At 53.3% G+C, this 21,561-nt stretch overlaps 3 protein-coding genes and 1 long non-coding RNA gene across 10 annotated transcripts; 2 read left to right on the top strand and 2 right to left on the bottom strand.

Annotated features, from left to right (window-relative positions):
- Nucleotides 1–352: 352 nt before the first annotated feature.
- Nucleotides 353–13,542, top strand: IL11RA (interleukin 11 receptor subunit alpha). 6 transcript variants are annotated; one of them, XR_004443676.1, is made up of 14 exons: nucleotides 353–1,529; nucleotides 4,483–4,582; nucleotides 4,870–4,930; nucleotides 6,007–6,176; nucleotides 6,303–6,417; nucleotides 6,571–6,603; nucleotides 6,689–6,855; nucleotides 7,803–7,978; nucleotides 9,048–9,189; nucleotides 9,563–9,682; nucleotides 9,793–9,889; nucleotides 10,143–10,225; nucleotides 10,764–10,934; nucleotides 13,084–13,542. XR_004443676.1 is itself a non-coding variant. In XM_033238228.1 (13 exons), exons 2-13 carry the CDS (start codon nucleotides 4,483–4,485, stop codon nucleotides 10,778–10,780), a joined length of 1,269 nt encoding a protein of 422 aa, XP_033094119.1. In that variant the 5' UTR covers nucleotides 353–1,529; the 3' UTR covers nucleotides 10,781–11,166. The 6 variants fall into 6 exon arrangements, 3 of the variants coding, with proteins under 3 accessions (XP_033094119.1, XP_033094116.1, XP_033094118.1); XR_004443675.1 differs by having other exon boundaries at nucleotides 10,764–10,984; XR_004443677.1 differs by lacking the exon at nucleotides 13,084–13,542 and having other exon boundaries at nucleotides 10,090–10,225; nucleotides 10,764–11,162.
- Nucleotides 11,158–13,084, bottom strand: CCL27 (C-C motif chemokine ligand 27). Its single transcript, XM_033238236.1, has 3 exons — nucleotides 12,133–13,084; nucleotides 11,541–11,673; nucleotides 11,158–11,354 (listed from the first exon to the last, which is right to left on the bottom strand). The coding sequence occupies exons 1-3, from the start codon at nucleotides 12,200–12,202 to the stop codon at nucleotides 11,219–11,221; spliced, it is 339 nt and encodes a 112-aa protein (XP_033094127.1). The 5' UTR covers nucleotides 12,203–13,084; the 3' UTR covers nucleotides 11,158–11,218.
- Nucleotides 13,543–14,584: 1,042 nt separating the features above from the next.
- Nucleotides 14,585–16,190, bottom strand: LOC117099037. 2 transcript variants are annotated; one of them, XM_033238233.1, is made up of 4 exons: nucleotides 15,607–16,190; nucleotides 15,171–15,238; nucleotides 14,871–14,930; nucleotides 14,585–14,747 (listed from the first exon to the last, which is right to left on the bottom strand). In XM_033238233.1, exons 1-4 carry the CDS (start codon nucleotides 15,709–15,711, stop codon nucleotides 14,591–14,593), a joined length of 390 nt encoding a protein of 129 aa, XP_033094124.1. In that variant the 5' UTR covers nucleotides 15,712–16,190; the 3' UTR covers nucleotides 14,585–14,590. The 2 variants fall into 2 exon arrangements, with proteins under 2 accessions (XP_033094124.1, XP_033094126.1); XM_033238235.1 differs by having other exon boundaries at nucleotides 15,535–15,612.
- Nucleotides 14,746–21,331, top strand: LOC117099040. The gene is made up of 3 exons (XR_004443678.1): nucleotides 14,746–15,325; nucleotides 19,163–19,453; nucleotides 20,195–21,331. It is a non-coding gene; the product is annotated as an uncharacterized LOC117099040 (long non-coding RNA).
- The last annotated feature ends 230 nt before the right edge of the window (nucleotides 21,332–21,561 follow it).

Here is a 21,561-nt window from a genome sequence, read left to right as displayed (position 1 = left end):
ATGCAAAAATTCCACCCAAATTTCTGAACAAAATTAATATTCAGTATTACATCTAGCCTATAGATTCTCTTACTCTTGGTGTAATGACAGTATCCCAGTTTAGGAAACTGTTTTAAAATCTTGTGTCTTGGTTGTGGCTGAGGCTTTGGGAAGGCCAGAGCCCCTTTTGCCACCACACCTAGGGTGTCAGCTCCAAGCCTGGGCCTGAGGGTTTGACGGGGAGCGGGTGAGCTGGATCCTAATCCCAGTGGTCAGTGGCCAGATCCTGGGCTGCTGGCCAGAACCCTGGCTTTGTGAGTGGCTGCAGCTTGGCTCTGCTCCAGCCCACAGGGGCTAAAGGGGCGGGTAGGGAGCATGTAGGGAGCGTGTACATGGCTTTGTGTCCTTGGCTCCTCCAGACTCTCACATGTGCGGGCACCATATACTTCTGCTGCCCTTGTGCCCCAATCATTGCACAAACAGAAACAGCTCTGACAGGGAAGGGACTGCTAGAGTTAGGAACCCCAGGGCCTGGAAGGAAGGTATGGCCCTCAGAGTGACCTGGGGTCTATTCTGTCCCCTCTGGACCTGTTTCCCTGGCAATGCTGCGGGAACAACAGTCTATGCAACACAGGAGACCTGATGCCACCTGGGGTCCTCCAAATTTTAAGGTGAAGGCAGGGATTGTGAATGATGCAGGGATGGCCAGAATGGTTTTTGCCTTCATTCTTTTCCCAGGGGAACCAAGCCTGTGGGTGGGGAAATCACACTAAGGCTGGACAGTGACTGAATCTGGCCCAGGAGAACCTTGGCTGCGTGCCTTCCAGACCAGGGTCTTTCTTCCCTGAGATCCTGAAGGGGAAGTATCTGGAACTTGGGCGTGTTGCCCTGGTCTGGAAGATCTGATAGACACAGTATGCACACATTTCCCTCGAGCTTCCGTGACTGGGGAGTAGATGAGAGCCCTGGGTGGGTGGCTGGTTTCTTGAGGTATACATATACCCGACACACCTTACATCTCTGATTTGGCTGCATTTTGGAAGCATCTGGGAAGTTTTAAACAATACTGATGTCTAGGTCCAACCTCCAGAGATTATGATTTAATTGGTATGGGGTGGGGTTTTGCAGTTTTCAAACCACAATATCCAGCAAACTTTGAGAACCACTGCCCTACACAGCCCTCCTTCTTCCTTATCTGGAGTCAGGGGCACCTTCAGCTTCTCCAATCACCTGGCCAGTGGCTCTTGTTTCCAGTCCTGCTGTTCCAGGGTGGGTAGGCCTTCAGGCGGAGACCCAGGAATCCAGCTCCAGACTCTGTCCCCGGCAGCCTCTTCAGTCCGGGACGGGACAGGAAGTGTCCGGCGGAGGTGGGGGTGGAGGTGATTGGCAGTTGAAGTCTCCAATGGGCCAGGAGCCCCCCTATTTCACTCCTCTCCTTCCATTGGCGTCTGGGCGGAGCCGCCCCCACTGCGGGGGGCCCAGGGCGGGGGGGAGTAGAGGCCGGGGCAGAGGGCGAGGGCAGAGGGCGCTGGCGGCAGCGGCCGCGGAAGGTGAGGCCTGGTGTAGACGCCAAAGTCTTGTCACGAGTGGGCGGGGCAGGGTGATGTATGATCTGAAAGGCCGGGAGTGACTGGCGACTGTCAGTGTGTGTGTGCCTGTGAGGCTGTGTCTGTGTGACAGTATCATTGTGTGCGATTCTGAGTGTCACTTGGTGCAGCTGTCAGCTAATGTGACTGCGTGTGTCAGTGTGCATGGAGCTGGGGCTGCATGTGGCTGTGCAAGTGTGGGATTATGTATGTATCTGTCAATGCACATTTTTAGTGGGACTGGGTTGTGTGTTTGTGTGAGAGGGACTGTGACCACATTAGGGAATGTGTTTTGGGAAGGTCTCTGTGGGGTTTGAGACCATGTCTGCCAGCATGAGAGTGGGTGGCTGGCTCTGTGTGTGCCAATGTGTGACTTCAGCAGTAGCAGAGCAAAAGTGAGGTTTGTGACTATGTGTGTGTGCTGGGTCCTAACTTAAACCGTGTGGGAGTACAGCTGTATTCATGTATTGGGGGACCTACTTCAAGAGCCCATTGGACTGACCTTTCTCTTAAGTGTCCAGCATGGACAGACACACCCACAAAACACGTGGCTTCCCCTCCTTCTTCCTCTGCTCAAGAATCCCCAGCATCAGGTCTACTGCTCCTTACTTTCTGTTTCCCTGCTTGACTCAGTTTCCCTTACATGCCGTTTTCTCTCCCTATTGCTGTCTTACTAGAGATATCTCTGCGTGTTTCTTCATAGCTTTGTTCCCCTGGTCTCTATGTGGGTGCATTTCCAGTTTTGCTTCTCCTGCCTCTTTGTCTCTCCCTGTGCCCCTGTGCCTGCCTTCCCTGCTGATCTTGATCTCTTTGGCTAGTTGGGGGCCTGTAACAGTGATGAGATGCAGGTCTGCCACTGCTAAGAGCTCCCTGAGAGAGGGGGCTTAGACCATGATGAGGAGTTGCTTTTAGGCGGTGCTGTGAGCCCTGGTAGGGGCTGTGTGTGTGTGTGACTGCGTGAGTTTATGAATATGTGTAAGTGTATCTGAGTCTGAGGCTGTGTGTCTGTGCCTGTGTGACTGTGAGTGACCACATGTGAGAGTGTGTGAGTCTGAGGGTAACTGTGGGTCTTGTGTATCTGGCACCAAGGGACCAAAGGCATTTCCTGGTGCTGGGGCCCAAAGAGTGGAGGGGGAGGTGAGAAATGGCTGGAACTTCCAGGGGAGGGGGAACTGGACTCTTTGGCCTCTCCTTATATCCCCCAACTTGGGGCCTCCTTTCCCCTGGAAGCACAGCCAGCTGTGCCGTAAGGAAACATTTGGTGAGGAGTGAAAAGAGGAGGAGTTTGTATCTGATTTTTCATTTGATTGTGTCCACTTGTGTTCAAAGGCATGCCCTTTTGTTAACTGTGCGTCGTGAGTCCATGTGTGAATGTGACTATGTCTGGCTGTGTGAAAACACAGGGCATCTCTCACTGACAGGGACATAAGTGTTAGCCACCCTCCTTTCCCTCTTGCTGGCCTTGGCTGTGTCTGTGGCTTCCTTTCCAGACTTGGGGGAGGCCTCTTCCCTTCACAGGGCCTTGGGTGGGAGGGAAGGAGGGAGGAGGCAGAAGCGGGGAGGGGGCCTGGCTAGGGGCGGTGGAGCTCCAGGGCTTCAAGGGGGCGGGGCAGGGAAGGGGAAGGAGGGGATGGCTTTGGGGTCCCAGAACTGAGTGGAGTAGGAGACGGGGGCTGTAGCTGGTGAGAGGAAGTCCTGGAGGCCATGGACACTCTGCCGCTGGGATCACCGAGGTAGGGTGGGGCTAAGCAGGGTAAGTGTGGCTGGGTGGCCAGGGGTGAGACAGACACACAGACACATGGAGGCCCTGCTCTGCTCTACTCCTACTCCTGAAGGGTCCGTGCTCTTCCTCTTCTGGTCTTGTACCCAGAACCCTTTCCCCGCCTGCCCCTTCCTTCTCCATCCACTTCACCACTGCCTTCCTCCTTCTGCTCCCCCTCATCCAGAATCTCTCTCTCCTAGCATCCCCCACCTGCAATATAGACACACTGTTAGCTTTTTGAGTTTCCACCGACCCCAATCCAGTCTTTCCAACACTTCCCGCACTGCCCCATCACCTCCTAGTCCTGATCTCTGAGTATCTCTTGGTGCTGTGGCCCCCATGCCTGTTCCTGCAGGCTCCCAGTTCCTCTTAGCCTCCCATCCCCTTCCCTTCCCTCCTCTCCCCGCCACCCTGTCTCCATCTCCATCTGCTGGCTCCTCACCCACCCCCAGCCTCTGGCAGCAGCCAGGGCATCTGGATCTGCTTAACTACACAGCCCCAGCCTGCACCCTAGCCCCATCCAGCTTCACAGACTGGAGACCAACGAAGTGTCAGAGCCAGGCCCAGCTGAGTGGCTCCAGTAGCCAGAGCAAGGAGCCAGGTTCAGGCGAGAAGCCTGGCAGCCAGAGCAGGGGTAGGTCTCAGGGTGGGAGTGCCACATGGGCTCAGATCCATGATGACAGCCTTCCCCCAGGGTGATAAGGTCTGCCCAGGTTAATCAGAGGTGGTGATAAGCCCTGGACCAGGTGGGGGTAAATACCAGAATTCCCAACAGCTGGACTGGAGGGGTTAATGGGAGTGGCTGAGCTGGTGCCAGTGCTTGGTGCCAGGGGTGGGCGCCAAGGGCGGTGGAGGGGGAGTTGCTGGCACAGTCTGTTGCCTCCGGCTTTTGTTCTGGGCCCTAAGCCCAGGACTGAGATGGAGGGTGTGAGGGGGTGTGTGTGTCCGTGTGTATGTGTGTGTGTGCACACGCGAAGCACTGGGTATACAGTGGGAAAGGGGACCTCAGGTCAGTTCCCCCAGTGATTTCTAACGGCCTTACCCCACTTGGTGCATCAATTTTTCTCTAGGAAGCCTCAGTTTTGGAGAGGAAGAGCCAGGCTTTAGCCTCCCTTCTCAGGGGTTGGGGATTTCTGACGCTACCTCTCCCCACAGATGAGCAGCGGCTGCTCAGGGCTGAGCAGGGTCCTGGTGGCCGTGGCTACAGCCCTGGTGTCTGCCTCCTCCTCCTGCCCCCAGGCCTGGGGCCCCTCAGGTGAGAAGAACCCTGCTCTACAACCCCCCAACTCTGACTTATGACTTGCCACCCTCACTGTGGCCCCTTCCCATGCCTAACTTGTGATACCACCGCTGCCCCTGTCATCCAACCTAGGTCCCCTCTCTACCCTGTTCTCTGACCTCTGTCTCCAGATTATAACATGATGCTTTGATCCAGTGAGCCCCCCACCACCTAGGTTTTAACAGTCTGCTTCTTATCTGCCATTCTCACAAAGTGGGGAGGGGGGTAAAGGAAGAGCCTCACCTCAGAAGTGCCCTCCACAGGGGTCCAGTATGGGCAGCCCGGCAGGTCCGTGAAGCTGTGTTGTCCTGGAGTGACTGCTGGGTAAGTGCCCCCTGCCTGTTGGTCTGACACTCATGACCCTTTCTTGACTCTGCCTAGTCCTCATGTCCCGCCCCTCCCATCCTTGCCCGCTCTGTCCATAATCCTCACCTCTCTTATCTGTCCTAACCCTCTAACCATCCTTATTCAACAGAAAATTCAGCTGGTATGTTTTGAGCACCTGCCAAGTGCCAGGTCTATTCTAGGCTCTGGGACACAGGAGTGCTAATGCCAGGCAAGGTGCCTGCCTTCACGGAGCTTACATCTTAGTGGGGAAGACAATACGCAAAGGAGAATCTTGCCAGATAGTAATACCTGCAGGGCAGAAAAGCCAAAGAGAGGGATGTTGAAGAGGACAACTGAGTGGTTACCTTATTTATTTATTTATTTTTTTGAGACAGTCTCACTCTGTTGCCCAGGCTGGAGTGCAGTGGTGCAATCTGGGCTCACTGCAACCTCTGCCTCCTGGGTTTAAGTGATTCTTCTGCCTCAGCCTCCCAAGTAGCTGGGATTGCAGGCACGCACCACCAGGTCCCGCTAATTTTTTTGTATTTTTAGTAGACACGGGATTTCACCATGTTGGTCAGGCTTTGAGCTCCTGATTTAAAGTAATCTACCCGCCTCAGCCTCGCAAAGTGCTGGATTACAGGCGTGAGCCACTGCGCCTGGCCCGTGGTTACTTTTTAATTGGTAGTTAGGAAACGTCTCTCTGAGGAGGTGATGTTGAAGCTGATTTCTGAAGGTCAGGAAGGAGGCAGCCGTGCGCACATTAAGGTATAAGTGCTCCTGACAGAGGGAACAGCTAGTGCAAAATGCCCTGAGGTGGGAATGAGCTCAATACCCCCAAGGAATAGAAAGAAGACCAATGTAGCTGGAGTTTTCAGTGGGTGAGGGGGAGACAGAGAGGAGCTGAAGAAGGAAAGGAAGGCAAGGGCTGGCTCACAAGGGGCTTTGAAAGCCAGTAAAAGGAATTTGGGTTCTATTGCAAATGCAGTTAGAAGCCAATGGAGAGCTGTGGCATGGTCTGACTTATGCTTGACATCTTGTCTTTGTCTATTGTCACCTCATCTTACTTCCAGGGACCCAGTGTCCTGGTTTCGGGATGGGGAGCCAAGGCTGCTCCAGGGACCTGACTCTGGGCTAGGGCATGAACTGGTCCTGACCCAGGCAGACAGCACTGATGAGGGCACCTACATCTGCCAGACGCTGGATGGTGCACTTGGGGGCACAGTGACCCTGCAGCTGGGCTGTGAGTTGGGGAGGGTGGCAGTGATGACACAAGAGGATCCTGAGGGAGTATGGGACCTGAGTAAGCCCTCTGGGACCAGGAGGACCTGAGGACTGCTCAGTCTCCAGGTGTACCCTCTGCCTCTAGACCCTCCAGCCCGCCCTGTTGTCTCCTGCCAAGCAGCTGACTATGAGAACTTCTCTTGCACTTGGAGTCCCAGTCAGATCAGCGGTTTACCCACCCGCTACCTCACCTCCTACAGGTGTGTGCGTGATTGGGTGTGGATGCCTACACATTTGGGTATGCTGGCACAACATGGGTGTGGGAGGCAGGGAGGTAGGTTCTAAGGAAAGCCTCAGAGAGGGCAGAAGGCCCTCTTTTCCTTCATGACTTCAGATGGCCCCCTCCCCACCAGGAAGAAGACAGTTCTAGGAGCTGATAGCCAGAGGTAGGACATGAGGGAGCATGTGGGGGCTCCAGCTGGGTCCCACAGTAGGCATTTTCAGAGCCCAAGACCATGTCCTCCCTTCTAGGAGGAGTCCATCCACAGGGCCCTGGCCATGCCCACAGGATCCCCTAGGTGCTGCCCGCTGTGTTGTCCACGGGGCTGAGTTCTGGAGCCAGTACCGGATTAATGTGACTGAGGTGAACCCACTGGGCGCCAGCACACGCCTGCTGGATGTGAGCTTGCAGAGCATCTGTGAGTACCCACCCCTAGACCTCCTCCGGACCCCCATCACAGAGACCCCAAATAGACTCAGATCTCTCCACTCCCAGAGCTCCCAAACAGTTTCCTCCCAACATAGACTCCATTTCACACACAGAAGGCCCTGTGGAGCCTAAGAAGGCAAAGGGATCAGAGCCCAGGAGGCATGGTTATTTCAGCACACACTCTAGAGGCCGCTACTGCTACCCACACTGCCTGACTGGCTGCCTAGCCGCAGAGCAGGCCCTGCTCTGGGCCCTGTACTGAATGCAGCCATATGTCATGTCCTGCCTTGCTGGCCCCTCCTTCCTTGACCTGTGCATGGGAGTGGGACACTAAAACTCTAGCTGGAATTTGGGCCAATTCATCTTCCTTGGATGAAAATAAGAATTGCTCTTTTATTCACTCAACAAGCATTTCAAAAGCCCACCCACAGATCTCAGGTGGTTTCTTTTTTTCTTTTCCTTCCTTTTTTTGTTGATATAGGATCTTACTTTGTGCCCAGCCTGGATGAAGTTCAGTGGCGTGATCTTGGTTCACTGCAGCCTCCAACTCCTGGGCTCAAGCTATCCCCTTACCTCAACCTCCCAAGTAGCTGGGATTACAGGCATGTGCCACCATGTCTGGCTAATTTTTAAAATTTTTTGTAGAGACAGGGTTTTGCTATGTTGCCCACACTGGTCTCAAACTCCTGGCATCAAGTGAACCTCTCACCTTGGCCTTCGAAAGTGCTGGGATTACAGGCATGAGCCACCACACGCGGCCTCAGCCCATTTCATAATACAGATGACCGGTCTGAGTCTAATGAATGATCAAGTTTAAGATTTCCCCTCCCCTCTCAGGAGTCCGGCTAAGGCTCCTTTAAACACACACTTTGGAAAGTGGTAGGGAAGTGACGGGGACCCATAGCCTACCCTGACTTTGTGTCTTGACGCCCTTAGTGCGCCCTGACCCACCCCAGGGCCTGCGGGTAGAGTCGGTACCAGGTTTCCCCCGACGCCTGCGAGCCAGCTGGACATACCCTGCCTCCTGGCCGCGCCAGCCCCACTTCCTGCTCAAGTTCCGTTTGCAGTACCGTCCGGCACAGCATCCAGCCTGGTCCACGGTGAGGCCTGGAGTGCGTCCCAACCCGCGGCTGTGGGTCCTGTCTCTGATTTCATGATCTTGGGTGTTCTGTGTAGCTTCCCAGTGCTGGCAGGTCACTGAAGACCCAACACTTCCCTGTGGGCCAGGCTTTGTACTGGGTGCTGGGTTGCAGTGGTGACTGACAGATGGAGTGTCTGTCCTGTGGGGCTATAACTAAGATGTGAAGCCCATCTGTGGGAAGATAGCAATGGCTTTAAAAAAAAAACACTCTTTTTTTTTCTTTTTTTGAGAGGGAGTCTCGCTCTGTCACCCAGGCTGGAGTGCAGTGGCATGATCTTGGCTCACTGCAACCTCTGCCTCCTGGGTTTAAGCAATTCTCCTGCCTCAGCCTCCTGAGTAACTGGGACTACAGGTGCCTGCCACCATGCCTGGCTACTTTTTGTATTTTTAGTAGAGACGGGGTTTCACCATATTGGCCAGGCTGGTCTCGAACTCATGACCTCATGATCCGCCCACCTCGGCCTCCCAAAGTGCTGGGATTACAGGTGTGAGACGTGGTGCCCAGCCTAAAAATAACTCTTAGGAAAAGGAGTGCCTTACCTAGAGGCACGTCTCCTACAAACACTCATATCCCCAGCTGAGGATAGCAGTGAATTAGAATCTCAGGAGATGTTAAAGGTTGGCTGGTATCAGGACTGGGGAGCAGCAGCATCAGATAATAACTAATATTTACTTAGTGCTGCCTTCCTGTGGGGTTCCTGGCTACACTTTTTGCATACATTGTTTTGTTTAGGTATATTCACCTCTATTTTACAAATGAAGAAACTGAGTCACAGAGAGGCCCAAAGGGTCATTCAATATGTGGTTCACCAAAGATTTGAACCCAGGTTGCCTGATGCCACAGCCTCTCTAAGTAATCACTACTGCCGTCTTACAAACACTCGGTGTAGACTCAGCCCCACCAGACACCCAACATGAGACCTGGACAGCTCTACTAGGCTTTAGGATGAGACTGGGAGCAAGGGGTGCTCTTTGCAGATGGTGGCTGGGAAGGCCCTGCACTTACAAGCTGGGTAACAGTGAGTCATGTTTACCCCCAGGTGGAGCCAGCTGGACTGGAGGAGGTGATCACAGATGCTGTGGCTGGGCTACCCCATGCTGTACGAGTCAGTGCCCGGGACTTTCTGGATGCTGGCACCTGGAGCACCTGGAGCCCGGAGGCCTGGGGAACTCCGAGCACTGGTGAGAGATAAAGCCAAAGAAAAGGGCAGAGGCCCCACCCCAAAGCATCTATCAGCTGAACCAATTCCGAAAGACAGCCAGGTGACACATGCCCTGTCCACGCAGGCACCGCAATTACTGTCCCAGACTTTAGTCTTGTTTGCCTACAGCCCTGTCTTAGCTTAAGTCCTTCCCCTTGGCCTCCACCCCTGCAGTTACAGGCTCCACTTCTACAAGCTTGGAGCTTGCGATGCTCCCTAGGAACTGGCCATGCCCTATCAGGCTCCTCCTCCTAGGAGGGTTGACTTCCAATCTAGGCCTTGGCCTTGAGCACAGGACGTGACCCCTGTCCCCACCAGCATATGGACACTTATTGGGTCTTGCCTTCCTTTAGGGACCGTACCAAAGGAGGTACCAGCTTGGGGCCAGCTACACATGCAGCCAGAGGTGGAGCCTCAGGTGGACAGCCCTGCTCCTCCAAGGCCCTCCCTCCAACCACACCCTCGGCTACTTGGTGAGCTTGGGCAGATGGGCAAGAGTTGTAAAGGAGTGAAAACCCCAGAGAAAAGGGGACACCAAGCTTGGTCAGCCTTGCTCTCAGTAACATGTGGCCCTCCCTCTTAGATCACAGGGACTCTCTGGAGCAGGTAGCTGTACTGGCGTCTTTGGGAATCCTTTCTTTCCTGGGACTGATGGCTGGAGCCCTGGCACTGGGGCTCTGGTAAGTGACTGCCATCGGTCCCTCAGCCTCTGATCCTCACAAATGCTCTGATGTCCATAGACCACATTCATCTCCACCCTTCATGACTGCCCACTGAACCTGTCTGATTCTGGAACTACCTCCCCACACCTCCATCCCCCATGCCCCACTTGATTTTAACTGATTCCTCTCCTGACCCTTTACTAATAAACCCTTTGGAGGAGACTGAGATACCTCATATTGTTGGAGAGACAGCTACCTTTCTATGCCCCAGGCTGAGGATGAGACGGGGCGGGAAGGATGGATCCCCAAAGCCTGGGTTCTTGGCCCCAATGATTCCAGTGGACAGGCGTCCAGGTGAGTAGGACATCCAGGAGATTTGGACTTGGATATGTGTGCCCCTATTTTGAGTGTCCAGATTAAAAGCTGGCTGCCCTAGTCATTTTTAAAATGCTGGGAATCCAAGTTGGGTCTCCTCATTTTAATGATGTCTAGGCTGAGGGCTGGGCCTTTCATTCTTGAGTCCCTGGGCTAAGAAGTGGGTCACTTCCCCTTTTCTCAGGGTACCAAGGAAGGCCCCCAGATGGACTCCCCTCCAGGGTATTAGTATTAATACTCCTCCAGGGTATTAGACTCAGAGCTGGATATTCATCCTTTTTTTTCCAGGTGTCTTGGATCAGTGCTGGGTCCCCTCCCTCATTCTTAATGTTCCTGGGCCCACAGCTAGGTCCACTCCCTTATCTTCAGCGTGTTGAAGAGGCTCCCTCAGAGCTGGGCTCCTCTACTCATCTTCAGAGTGTTAAGCTTAGAACTGAGTCACCTCCCTCATTCTCAGGGGGTCTGGGCCAAGATCCAGTCCTACTGTCTCTCCTGATTTGCCTCCTGCTTCTTCTAGGAGCTCCAAACCTATAGAGGACCCAGGAGGGCTTCGGCAGAGTCCACCTATAATTCTGTCTTGCTGGTGTGGATGGATGGACAGTAGATCCCTATGGTTGGGTCTCAGCTGGAAGTTCTGTTTGGAGCCCATTTCTGTGAGACCCTGTATTTCAAATTTGCCAGCTGAAAGGTGCCTGTACCTCTGATTTCACCCCAGAGTTGGAGTTCTGCTCGAGGAATGTATGTAATGTGTACATCTGTATCCATGTGTGACCATGTGTCTGTGAGGCAGGGAACATGTGTTCTCTGCATGCATGTATGTAGGTGCCTGGGGAGTGTGCGTGGGTCCTTGGCTCTTGGCCTTTCCCCTTGCAGGGGTTGCGCAGGTGTGAATAAAGAGAATAAGGAAGTTCTTGGAGATTGTACTTAGAGATTATTGTCCAATGCTGCTTTATTATTTGGCTATTGGGGGCTTCAGCCTATTTTCCTTAGCATCCCAAAATTCAGGTTGGGCAGAGTCCTGTGGAGCTTTCTCTCTTGGTGCTCAAACCACTGTGACAGGCTGGGGTTCTGGGGGTGGATGCAGATGCTGCGTTGAGCCAGGTGAAGCCTGGGTAGGGAAAGGTACAAAGGTATGGCCATAGCTTGGGGATGAGATTAGGGTCCAGGGGTTAGGAGCAAGGACCAGATGAAAACCTGAGTTGGCATCAGAATTAGCAGTTAGGGCTGGGGTTGGGATCAGCATTAGGGGTTGGGACTGAGGTCAGAGTCAGGGGTATCAGGGGTGGGAGCTCACACGAAAGCCTGGAGATGACAGTCCCCATCAGCCTCCTGCAGTTCCACCCGGATGACCTTCCTCAGTAGCTTGCCTGAGAGTGGCTTTCGGTAGAGCTGAGTACAGCAGGCAGTGCTGGGTGGCAGTAGGAATGCTAGAGGGCAACAGGGCCATGTGTTCAGAGGGATCCTGACCAAGAACCTCTCTGCCAGACAGCTGGAGGTTAGGTTTGATTTCCTGGGTCTTTTCAACTTCATCCCATTCACCCAGACCCCCAGCTTTCTTTTTTTTTTTTTTTGAGACGGAGTTTTGCTCTGTTGCCGGGGCTGGAGTGCAGTGGCCGGATCTCAGCTCACTGCAAGCTCCGCCTCCCGGGTTTACGCCCTTCTCCTGCCTCAGCCTCCCCAGTAGCTGGGACTACAGGCGCCAGCCACCTCGCCCGGCTAGCTTTTTGTATTTTTCAGTAGAGACGGGGTTTCACCGTGTTAGCCAGGATGGTCTCAAACTCCTGACCTCGTGATCCGCCCGTCTCGGCCTCCCAAAGTGCTGGGATTACAGGCTTGAGCCACCGCACCCGGCCGACCCCCAGCTTTCTATACCCCCAAGTACTCACCTGCTGTAGGGTCTGGGCTCAGGAGCAATGACAGCAGCAGGAGACTGCAGAAGGTTGAGGGCCCCTTCATGTTTGCTCAGCCTAGACTCTTCCTTCTCTCTCTCTCCTCCTCCCCTACCTTTTATCTGGGTGCCTTTTACCTGGGGCACTAGGTGAGTCAGAGGTGGTTGGAGATGTATTGTGTATCCTGTGACATTCCTGGGCCCTAATTCTTGGTCTGTTGCCACAGATCCCTTCCTCATCTAGGACAGCCATTTTCCATGTGCTCCTAAGCTCTGGGCAGTGAAGCTGAGGGAAGGATTAGTGTGTGATGTAGGGACTGATGGAACAGTGAGTAAGGGCAGTCAAGCATCCACAGCAACCTCTAACGATAGATATTCACACTCAAATATGCATAGCCACACATTCGAAGTCACTCCTCAATCATTCGGTCAACCTCACAAAGTCATACTCGTGATCAGACAACCATAGACAAAATTATATAGCCCCAGTTACACTCCCAATCCCACCCAGTTGTGTTTTCACAGTCATCCAATCACAAGCAAATTCACACTAGCACACACAGATTCTGATAAGGGAGTTCTGGGTGGGGTGGGAGCAGAGGGCAGGCGAGCACCAGCTTGCCTTCATCTTCTCCTCCCCACTTCCTGGCCTGACCTGACTGTCTTATCAGAGAAACTGATGGGAATGGGTTCTTAGAGCAGGCCCTTCTGGCTGAGGAGGGGTCTTGGCTGAGGCCAGCCACGTTCAGAGAAGCTGGGGGAAGGCCCTTTTTGGTAATATTGAGGGTGCTTTGGAGATGCTGAGGTGGGGCAGCTTTCCCCAGGATGATGAGACAGGGAGGAAAGGTGGGGTAGATAAGGAGGGAAGATAAAAGCTCTTTGGTGCTAGGTTACTGTTGTCAAAACAGGTAAAAGACCCAATGAATCTTACCTTCCTGTTTTTGTCTAGTCCTGTTCCAGGAATGCCAACCTCTTGCCAGCAGGGGCCTGGGGTCTCCAGATCCAGTCCCTGACTTGTTGAAGACATCAGACTCAAGTACTCAATTACATCTTTGTTCTACTCAAATTCCAGCCTCCTTCCTGGGCCTGGAGGAACATCCCCCCTCCCTACCCAGGTTCAGTCACACCCTCATGTCCAACTCCTATACCCCCTGCATCCCACCCTCCAGCTATAGCCACTTCTCTCCTAATCCCACACCCAGCCGTTCTTTACCCTCTCCCTCAATGCAAAGCTCATATTCATCTTTATCCAGTCCTTTCCAGGAAGCTGGGAACTGCCTAGGGTGGCGGTATGCTGCCAAATTCAGTACCCCTGGCTCCTTGAAGAATTTCCCACTCCTGGTCCAGGGATCTCAATCTGCAAGTCCTGCTCTATATTTGAAACATAAACTAAGTCATAAAGCAGTAATCCAGCCCTTATCTTGTTGCAGTCGTCTGTTGTAGGGTCAGCCACTCTCTATGGAGTAGGCTTTCTCTTGGGATAGGGCTTAGGCCTTTCTCTTGTGCTCCAAGGCTTGGGTGTAGCCACTGAGGAAATCCCAAGGAAATCTCCCAGGTTCCTGGGTCTTATCAAAGACCTTCTCCATCAGTTGGCTGTGCGATACATACTTTCTGGTCTTTCCTGGACTTGTTGGTCCAGAGGCCTTCGGAAGGCAAAAAGCAAATGCTTCTGGGTGTGCACCCACCTCTCCCCTTTAAGACCAAGTCTTCTCCCTAGCCAAAATCTGCAGTAGCAGGGGTAGCTGCAGGCTGAAAGCCAGAAACTGGGCTGTCTCTTTCTTTAACTTAATCTTGTGGTGCCCTTTCTGGTGTTGGGTCCAGTCCCTAACTGAAGGCAGGCCCACATAGCAGCCTCTGATTCTCATCACTTGAGTTAGTGGGTCCCAGACTGATTGGGTGACAGAAGGGGGCGGCAGAGAGCAGTGGCCCTTGGACTCTCCTAGGGAGGGAGCAAGAACTGCTAGGTAGGCTGATGCCAAGGATCTCTAAACTTGGGATCAGACTGGAGAAGCCAAAAGTTGGGGTATGAACTGTAGGAAAGGTCACCAACCCAAGTCCCTCCTCTGTGGCAGGCAGCTTCTAGGAATCTCCCCCTCTTCTCATTTACAGCCTACATCCTACACCTCTGCTTAAAATGTTTGAGATACACTCCCAGCAGAGAAGATTCTTCAGACAGCTGGCAAAGTCCTGGCTCGGAGGAAGGGAGTAACAGGCAGGATTATTTAGTTCTCTTCATATAGGATATTCACAGTATGGGTTTTTGGGGCTTGGGGTTGGGGGAGACAGTCACTGATAGTAACAGGAGGCCTGACACTGATGAGGCGCTTTGACGTGGAAGGGCAGCCTTTTAGGGAGGTACGCCCTGTCAGTACGGAACACAGCCAGTGTAGGGAGGGGCGCTCGGCTCGAATGGCAACAGCGGCGGCAGTCAGGAGGTCAGTACGGTGAGCTTCGGTTTAAATCTTTAATGCACTGGCTGGCTGGGCAGCGGCGGTGGGGCTGCGGCGCGGGAGGCCACGACCCGAGCGCTGGGGAGCAGGGCCCAGGCCGCTGGACAGACAGCTCATCAGGCCTCGCAGAGGCTCCAGCTTCTGCTCCCCGGGGTGCGCTGAGCTGTGGGGCGACCCGACACTGGCATGAGGCGGGGCGGGAACTACCGGAATCCCCCCGATGGGTCCTCAGAGACTGAGTCTCGACCATGCCCGGGGCGGGTCCGGGGTATCGCAGCCCCCTCACCTCCGCTCCCTCCGCCACATGCGCAGCCAGGGGAAAAAGTAGAAACAGCCCCAGTAGATCCTGCAGAGAGAGGGCAGAGGCGGGCGGGGCGGGGCGGGGCGGGGCGGAGCTGACCCCACAGACTCCGCCCCACGGCGCCTCGCCCTCGAGGAAGGCTCCGCCCCGCCCCTAAAATCGGCACCCTTCGCAGCCCACGCCCCTCGGAGGCTCGCCCCGCCCACCCCTCGCCCTCGCAGAACTCCACCCTCCCCCACCCCGGAGCCTCCTGGTTCCTCCTCCGCAGAACCCGCCTCCACTCACTCCTCCTCCGCCTCCAGCGCCACTTCGTATCTCCGCATTCCCGACATGTCCTGGGCTCCGAACGTCTCCTGGGGAGCGGCATGATTGAATCAGGGATTCCCTAGCCCCAGGTCCCCTTCTCCGTCATGCTCAGGACGAGGCTGCCCAGTTCTCAGGTAATCTGAGGCTGATGCCCCCGGGAAGCCTCAGTTGCCACCACGGGACAGGGTGGGCTTGGAAATTTGGGAGGCACTGGAAGTTAAGGGGTGAGGAGGCCGGTCATCTCCGGGGCCTGGGGCATTTAGGGGGCCAGGGCGAGAGGTTGGCGGTCATGGGGCTGGGAGATTTGGGGCCCTGGGTGAGGATTTTCAGGGGCTGGGGTCACCTGGAGGGGGGGCTGAGAGGGGTCAGCGCAGCCTAAACTCCCGCCCTCCCTGGCTCCACCCCGGAAACGGACCGTTACCATTACGTCACAGGGATGCCGTCGCGCACTAGATTTGCCTGTCCCCCGGAAGGGGTGGGGTCTGCATGTCTCCCAGAGGAGGCGGAGTCGAAACGTCATCTTAGGGGGTGAGGCCAGGGGCGGAGTCGGTTGTTTAAGATGCGGGCAAAGGATCTCTTTTACAGGTGTGGAGTCAGGTTTTGGAGCTACACCTTGGGAGGCTGAGGCTTCCGCACCAGGCAGCAAGAAAAGAGGGTTGGGACTCAGTCCAGTACTGTTTTCCCAATCCCCATGTCTCCTCTACCCGTCCCTGACTTCTGCCCTGCCAAGTGCCTCTCTTGCCTGCCGAGAGAGGTCTTGTATGACCCTGGGCTGAGGAGGAATACGTCCTCAGAGAGAGTCCAGTCTAGAAAAGGCCAGGCTACGGAAATACCTGGTTGAGTGGCCTCAGCTAAGCCACTGAATGTCCACAGGGTCATTGCCCTTCCTCTCTGGCCTGAGACCTATCTTCCTGTGATATACTTTTTTCCCTACAGTCATTCAATCAACAGATATTTGCTGAATGACCACCGGTGTGTCAGGCACTGTGCTGGGCATGAGAATGTGGTAGTAAAGAAGACAGGTGGCCGGGCGCGGTGGCTCACGCCTTTAATCCCAGCACTTTGGGAGGCTGAAGTGGGTGGATCACAAGGTCAGGAGTTCAAGACCTGCCTGCCAAGATGGTGAAACCCTGTCTCTACTAAAAATACAAAAATTAGCCGGGCGTGGTGGCGGGCGTCTGTAATCCCAGCTACTTGGGAGGCTGAGGCAGAGAATTGCTTGAACCTGGGAGGTGGAGACTGCAGTGAGCCGAGAGTGCGCCACTGCATTCCAGCCTGGGCCACAGAGCAACTCTGTCTCAAAAAAAAAAAACCAAAAAAACCCCACAAACAAACAAGACAGGCACCTTCTCTGCCCTCTGAGAGGTAGGGGTAGAGCTGGGAGGATCAAAAGAGAATAGTCAGATTCTTACAATAAATGGGGCAGACTGGCGGGAAGAAGTAGAAGGTGCCAGGAAAGGGCAATTAACTCAGTGTGGGAGGTTGGAAATAGTTGCCCCAGACCTCTAACATCCCAGCCAAGGCCTGGGATACTGAGCCGTAGTTCGTTTGAGTAAGGGGAAAGAGAGTCTTGGGGCTGGGCCGACTGTATAGGAGGGAGTGACCAGAAATAAGTGGGGTGAAAGTTTCTTCTGGTTGAAATGTGAGGAATGGATACCTCCCCCATCTCACCGTCTTTCTCCTTTTCATACTTGACTTCCCTTACCTGAGCCACGTACAGATAGCAGGCAGACAGATCCATAGGTGCTAGGTGGTTTTATTGGGAGCACTGCAGTCTGGGAGTTGTGAATCTGTGCTTTTCACAACGTTCACCCTTTCACTCACATTCACACTCACGTTGACACTCCAGGCCTGGCTGGGTCAGGTCTGGTGCCAAGGAACTAGAGGCCTGGTCTTCCCTTCTGGTCCTTTGTTTCCCAGGCTAGGGCTTTCTCTGGCACTCTCATGGCCTAACTGCTGTGGCTCTTGCTCTGGGAAAGGAAGGAGAGGAAGGGCCATGGGCTGTAATCTTAGATGGGGCTCAGAGGGGGCAGACAGGACTGGGGAGGGCCAGGCTTGCCTTGGCAGAGGTCTTCTGCAGTCTCCAGATGGTGCAATCCATCCAGGGCTGGTCTAGAGGCTGCCTCTCAGTGTGGTGAATTTGGAGTCAGAGAGAATGGAGCCATAGAACTCACCTTCCTGAAAGGCCCTGGTGTGAGGGGCAGATGCTGGGGACCACATCTGGGAACCTGTTTTAGGGGATTCCTTGTGGGAGGGATTGGGCAAGGAGAGTGAAGGAAGTAAGATGGTGAGTGGAGACCTGGATGATGGAGGAAGTTATTGGGAGTGGAGGAGACTGGACATTCTCCACCTCAACTCATGGGACAAAGTGCCCTGCAGCCATCCCTGAAGAGGAGGTAGCAGAAGGCACCAAAAATGTCCCCAGGAATTGGGTGTTGATTTGGTGAGAGGCAGAGTCCTCAGAATTGTTGGTATCACCCAGAGCTAGGGAGTGAGTATTAGCTTTAGGGCTTAAGATGGGAAGGCCACAGCCCTGACTGGAACTTGGGATATCTGTGTCTAGAGCTTTAGTGTTGCTCTCTACTCCACCCACATGCACTGTTCTCTTCTTCCTCTGGGAAGACCAGGCTAGAGAGACAGAGCCTATAAAGAGAGAGCAGCCAGATGGCTCCAGGACCCATCCAGGCACTGATACATACAGGAACAGCTGGGGTACAGGCACATCTATATCACACAGGTGCACACAAAGGGTATAGGCGTACCCACACCACACAGGCACACACATAGACTGCAAAGGAATACACACAATGCACAGGTATACCCATGTCACACAGGATGTACAGTCATCACAAGGGCACACCCATTTGGCATATATACAGTCTCAGGTTCATACTTGGACCTGGATGTTGACATTGTGAAAGGAGAATAAATCTCAGGACCCCCAAATCATTAAGCCAAGGGGAAAGTCAAGCTAGGAATTGTGTCAGGCAAACCTGCCTCTCATTTTATTCCTAAGAGAGATAACTACAAAGATAAAAAAAAAACTACGTACCTCCCTCACAATTGGTCCACAGGGAAATTCCTTGTGGGCCTCAAGATCTTTACCTTAAGACAGTTGTGTTGAATTTCACCCTGACAATGTAAACTGATAGCTTATCTTCACAGGTGCAGTACAACGGACAGATCCTAAAGTCATTCTTCTGCTCACCTGAGACAAATGCATATCTTTTTTTTTTTTTTTTTTTTGAGGCGGAGTCTCGCTCTGTCGCCCGGACTGGAGTGCAGTGGCCGGATCTCAGCTCACTGCAAGCTCCGCCTCCCGGGTTTACGCCATTCTCCTGCCTCAGCCTCCCGAGTAGCTGGGACTACAGGCGCCCGCCACCTCGCCCGGCTAGTTTTTGTATTTTTAGTAGAGACGGGGTTTCACCGTATTAGCCAGGATGGTCTCGATCTCCTGACCTCGTGATCCGCCCGTCTCGGCCTCCCAAAGTGCTGGGATTACAGGCTTGAGCCACCGCGCCCGGCCAACAAATGCATATCTAATTGCTTCTTCTGCCCTATTGTTTATGCAAAAATGCAGATTCACTGAGCCAGACTAAGGCATCTGTGTGACTATTCCTTTACTCCCCACTCCATGTAAATTGTGTATTCAGTGAAAGACTGATCAAAGACCCAAAAGAATGCAGCCTTTTGTCTCTTATCTACCTGGAAGCCACCACTTCCAGTTGTCCCGCCTTTCCAGACTGAACCAGTGTAACACCTTACAGGTATTGTTTGATGTCTCATGTCTCCGCAAAATGTATAAAACCAAGCTGTGCTCTGACCACCTTTAGCACGTGTTGTCAGAACCTCCTGAGGCTGTGTCATCTCATGAGTGTGTGCTCAACCTTGGCAAAATAAACTTTCTAAATTGATTGAGACCTGTCTCAGATACTTTTGGGTTCACAACATAAACTCAGCTTCCTTTACAGACTCCGTGAGACCTGCGTGTTGATCCCTGCTATGCCCCTCACCTTACCGTTTAACCCCTGCCCCATTTTACTTACTCCTGGCAAGAAAACTAGTATGCCGAGAAGAGGAGTGGTGCCACACAGGAGGCCGTGGAGGATGAGCAGAGATGGACAAATGAGTAGAGTCCCTGAGAGCAGCAAGAGGCCTTCTGCTTGTGTGGAGTCTTTGAGACTGTTGTGAGGTTGGATGGGAAGAGCAAGCAGGAGAAGGATCATGATCATGAGGGCGAGGGAGTCCTTGGAAGACTGAGGGTCAGTGAGTGTGTGTGGATCTGCAGGGGCTGTGGCTGTCTCCTGTTTATGGCCCCTAAAACTCATTTTCTACGTTCAGAAACTTCCTCCCTTTCTGGTGTGTAATAAAGAATTTGACTGGCCTTTGTCCCTGGCTCCTGAGAGGGAGACTAAACCTGTGGAATTTCCCAAGTAATAGTGTCTTTGTTACTCATGAGCCCTTTGGAACTCACCTGGGTTTATGCTAAGAGATGAGACGACTCAGGTTGGAGGTTGGTCACCATAAAGACCAACCACATGATTAGAGGGTTGGGCTTTGGGCCAGGCTGACCTCTGGGGTGGAAGTGGGCGCTGGAGATTGAATTCAGGTATGTGGCCAGTAATTCAGTTATGCTGTTGTAAGGAAATCTCAATAAAAACTCCAGACACCAGGCCGGGCGCGGTGGCTCACGCCTGTAATCCCAGCACTTTGGGAGGCCGAGACCATCCTGGCTAACACGGTGAAACCCCGTCTCTACTAAAAAATACAAAAAACTAGCCGGGCATGGTGGCGGGCGCCTGTAGTCGCAGCTACTCGGGAGGCTGAGCCAGGAGAATGGCATAAACCCGGGAGGCAGAGCTTGCAGTGAGCTGAGATCTGGCCACTGCACTCCAGCCTGGGCGACAGAGCGAGACTCCGTCTCAAAAAAGAAAAACAAAAAACTTTCTGGTTGATGAACACTTTGATATGCCAGGAGGGTGATGCACCTTATGTCTCCACAGGGAGAAACCACTGAGAAAAGCTCTGCATTTGAGACCCTCCTAGACTTCATCCTGTGTGTCTTTTCATTTGGCTGTTTCTGATTTACACCCTTAATAAACTAATTAAACACAGCACTTTCCTGAGTTCTGTGAGTCATTCTAGCAAGTTATCAAAACTGACGGGGGGTTTGGGAACCTCCCAGACTTGTAGTCAGTTGGCCAGAAATGTGGGTGGCTTGGAGACCCTACTTGTGGCTGGTATCTAAATTGGGGACAGTCTTGTTGGGGACCTTTCTCTTAAACCTGTGGATTCTGGTGCTAACTCTCCATGGCTAGTGTCAGAAGTGAATTGCAGTCCATGAGTTGATAGCAGAATACCTTCCCACTGAATATCTCCCCATCGTTTCTCCCTTTTTGTGGAGGAAACTTTTCTCTTTCACAACTCTCCTCAGTAGACTGCACCTGGTTTTCACTTTTTGGCTTCAGCTCTGAGAATCTCAGCAATAAGCAGTTTGGACAAAGGTAGGAGAGTTTGCACTATTACCGTTAGGGGAGGATTTGCAAGGTTTGTGATGTTGCTCCTTTGGAGGTATTTGAGCCATCAGTCTCAAGGCTGGGAGTCAGGGTTTGGTTCAAGATTAGGGTCAGAGGTAGGAATGTGTCTCTTCCCTAGGTTCCTCACTGCCAGCTCTTCTCTGTAGTACTAAGACACCTGGGGGTAGGAGAAGTGGGAAAGATGGGACATAGCCACCCCCTAGATTCCCTGAGGACAATCACAGGAGCAGGGTAAGGATGAGAAGGTCCCCTCCCAGATTCTCCAGATCTCCCTAGGCCCGTCACAGTGCCTACATATCCACCATCTGAGATCCATTCCTCCCTTGGAAAGTGAAGCTAAAGGGAACATTCTTTGGAAGCAGGTTCAGCTCCCCTATCTCTCATCTCTGGCCTCTAGGACTTCACCCTCCTGGCCCAGCCAGCACTGTCCCTCTCCCTTATTGACCCATTTTCCTGTGCTCCAGAGCTGAGTTAAAATAGCTGGAGGACAACTTGGCCTAGAACATCCTCATTCTCTACTGTAGCTTCCCTATCCTGGAAATTGAGAGGGAGTTTGGAGGAGAGGGTCTGGTCAGCTCACAGAATAACAGGGAAACAAAGGAAGCAGGCTCACTGTGTACAATTTGTCTGAGTCCAGTGGGAGAACATATCCAACAAGTTATATGAAATGGATTTATTACTTACAGGTAGGCAGCAAGGGAAATAGAGCCCCAGGATTAATTGTGAGGCAGCCCTCAGGCTCAGGAAAGCTGCCCAGGGCAGCTCCACTTGCACTGCAGCCAAGGACTCCAGAAAGCAGCCTGCCTTGGGTTTTATACCCTAGGGCAATGTGA

Source organism: Trachypithecus francoisi, unplaced genomic scaffold, assembly GCF_009764315.1.
Source record: "Trachypithecus francoisi isolate TF-2019V2 unplaced genomic scaffold, Tfra_2.0 Lachesis_group16, whole genome shotgun sequence".
Lineage (NCBI taxonomy): Eukaryota > Metazoa > Chordata > Mammalia > Primates > Cercopithecidae > Trachypithecus > Trachypithecus francoisi.
Note: the sequence above shows the minus strand (reverse complement) of the source record. Positions and strands in the feature narration are given on the sequence as shown.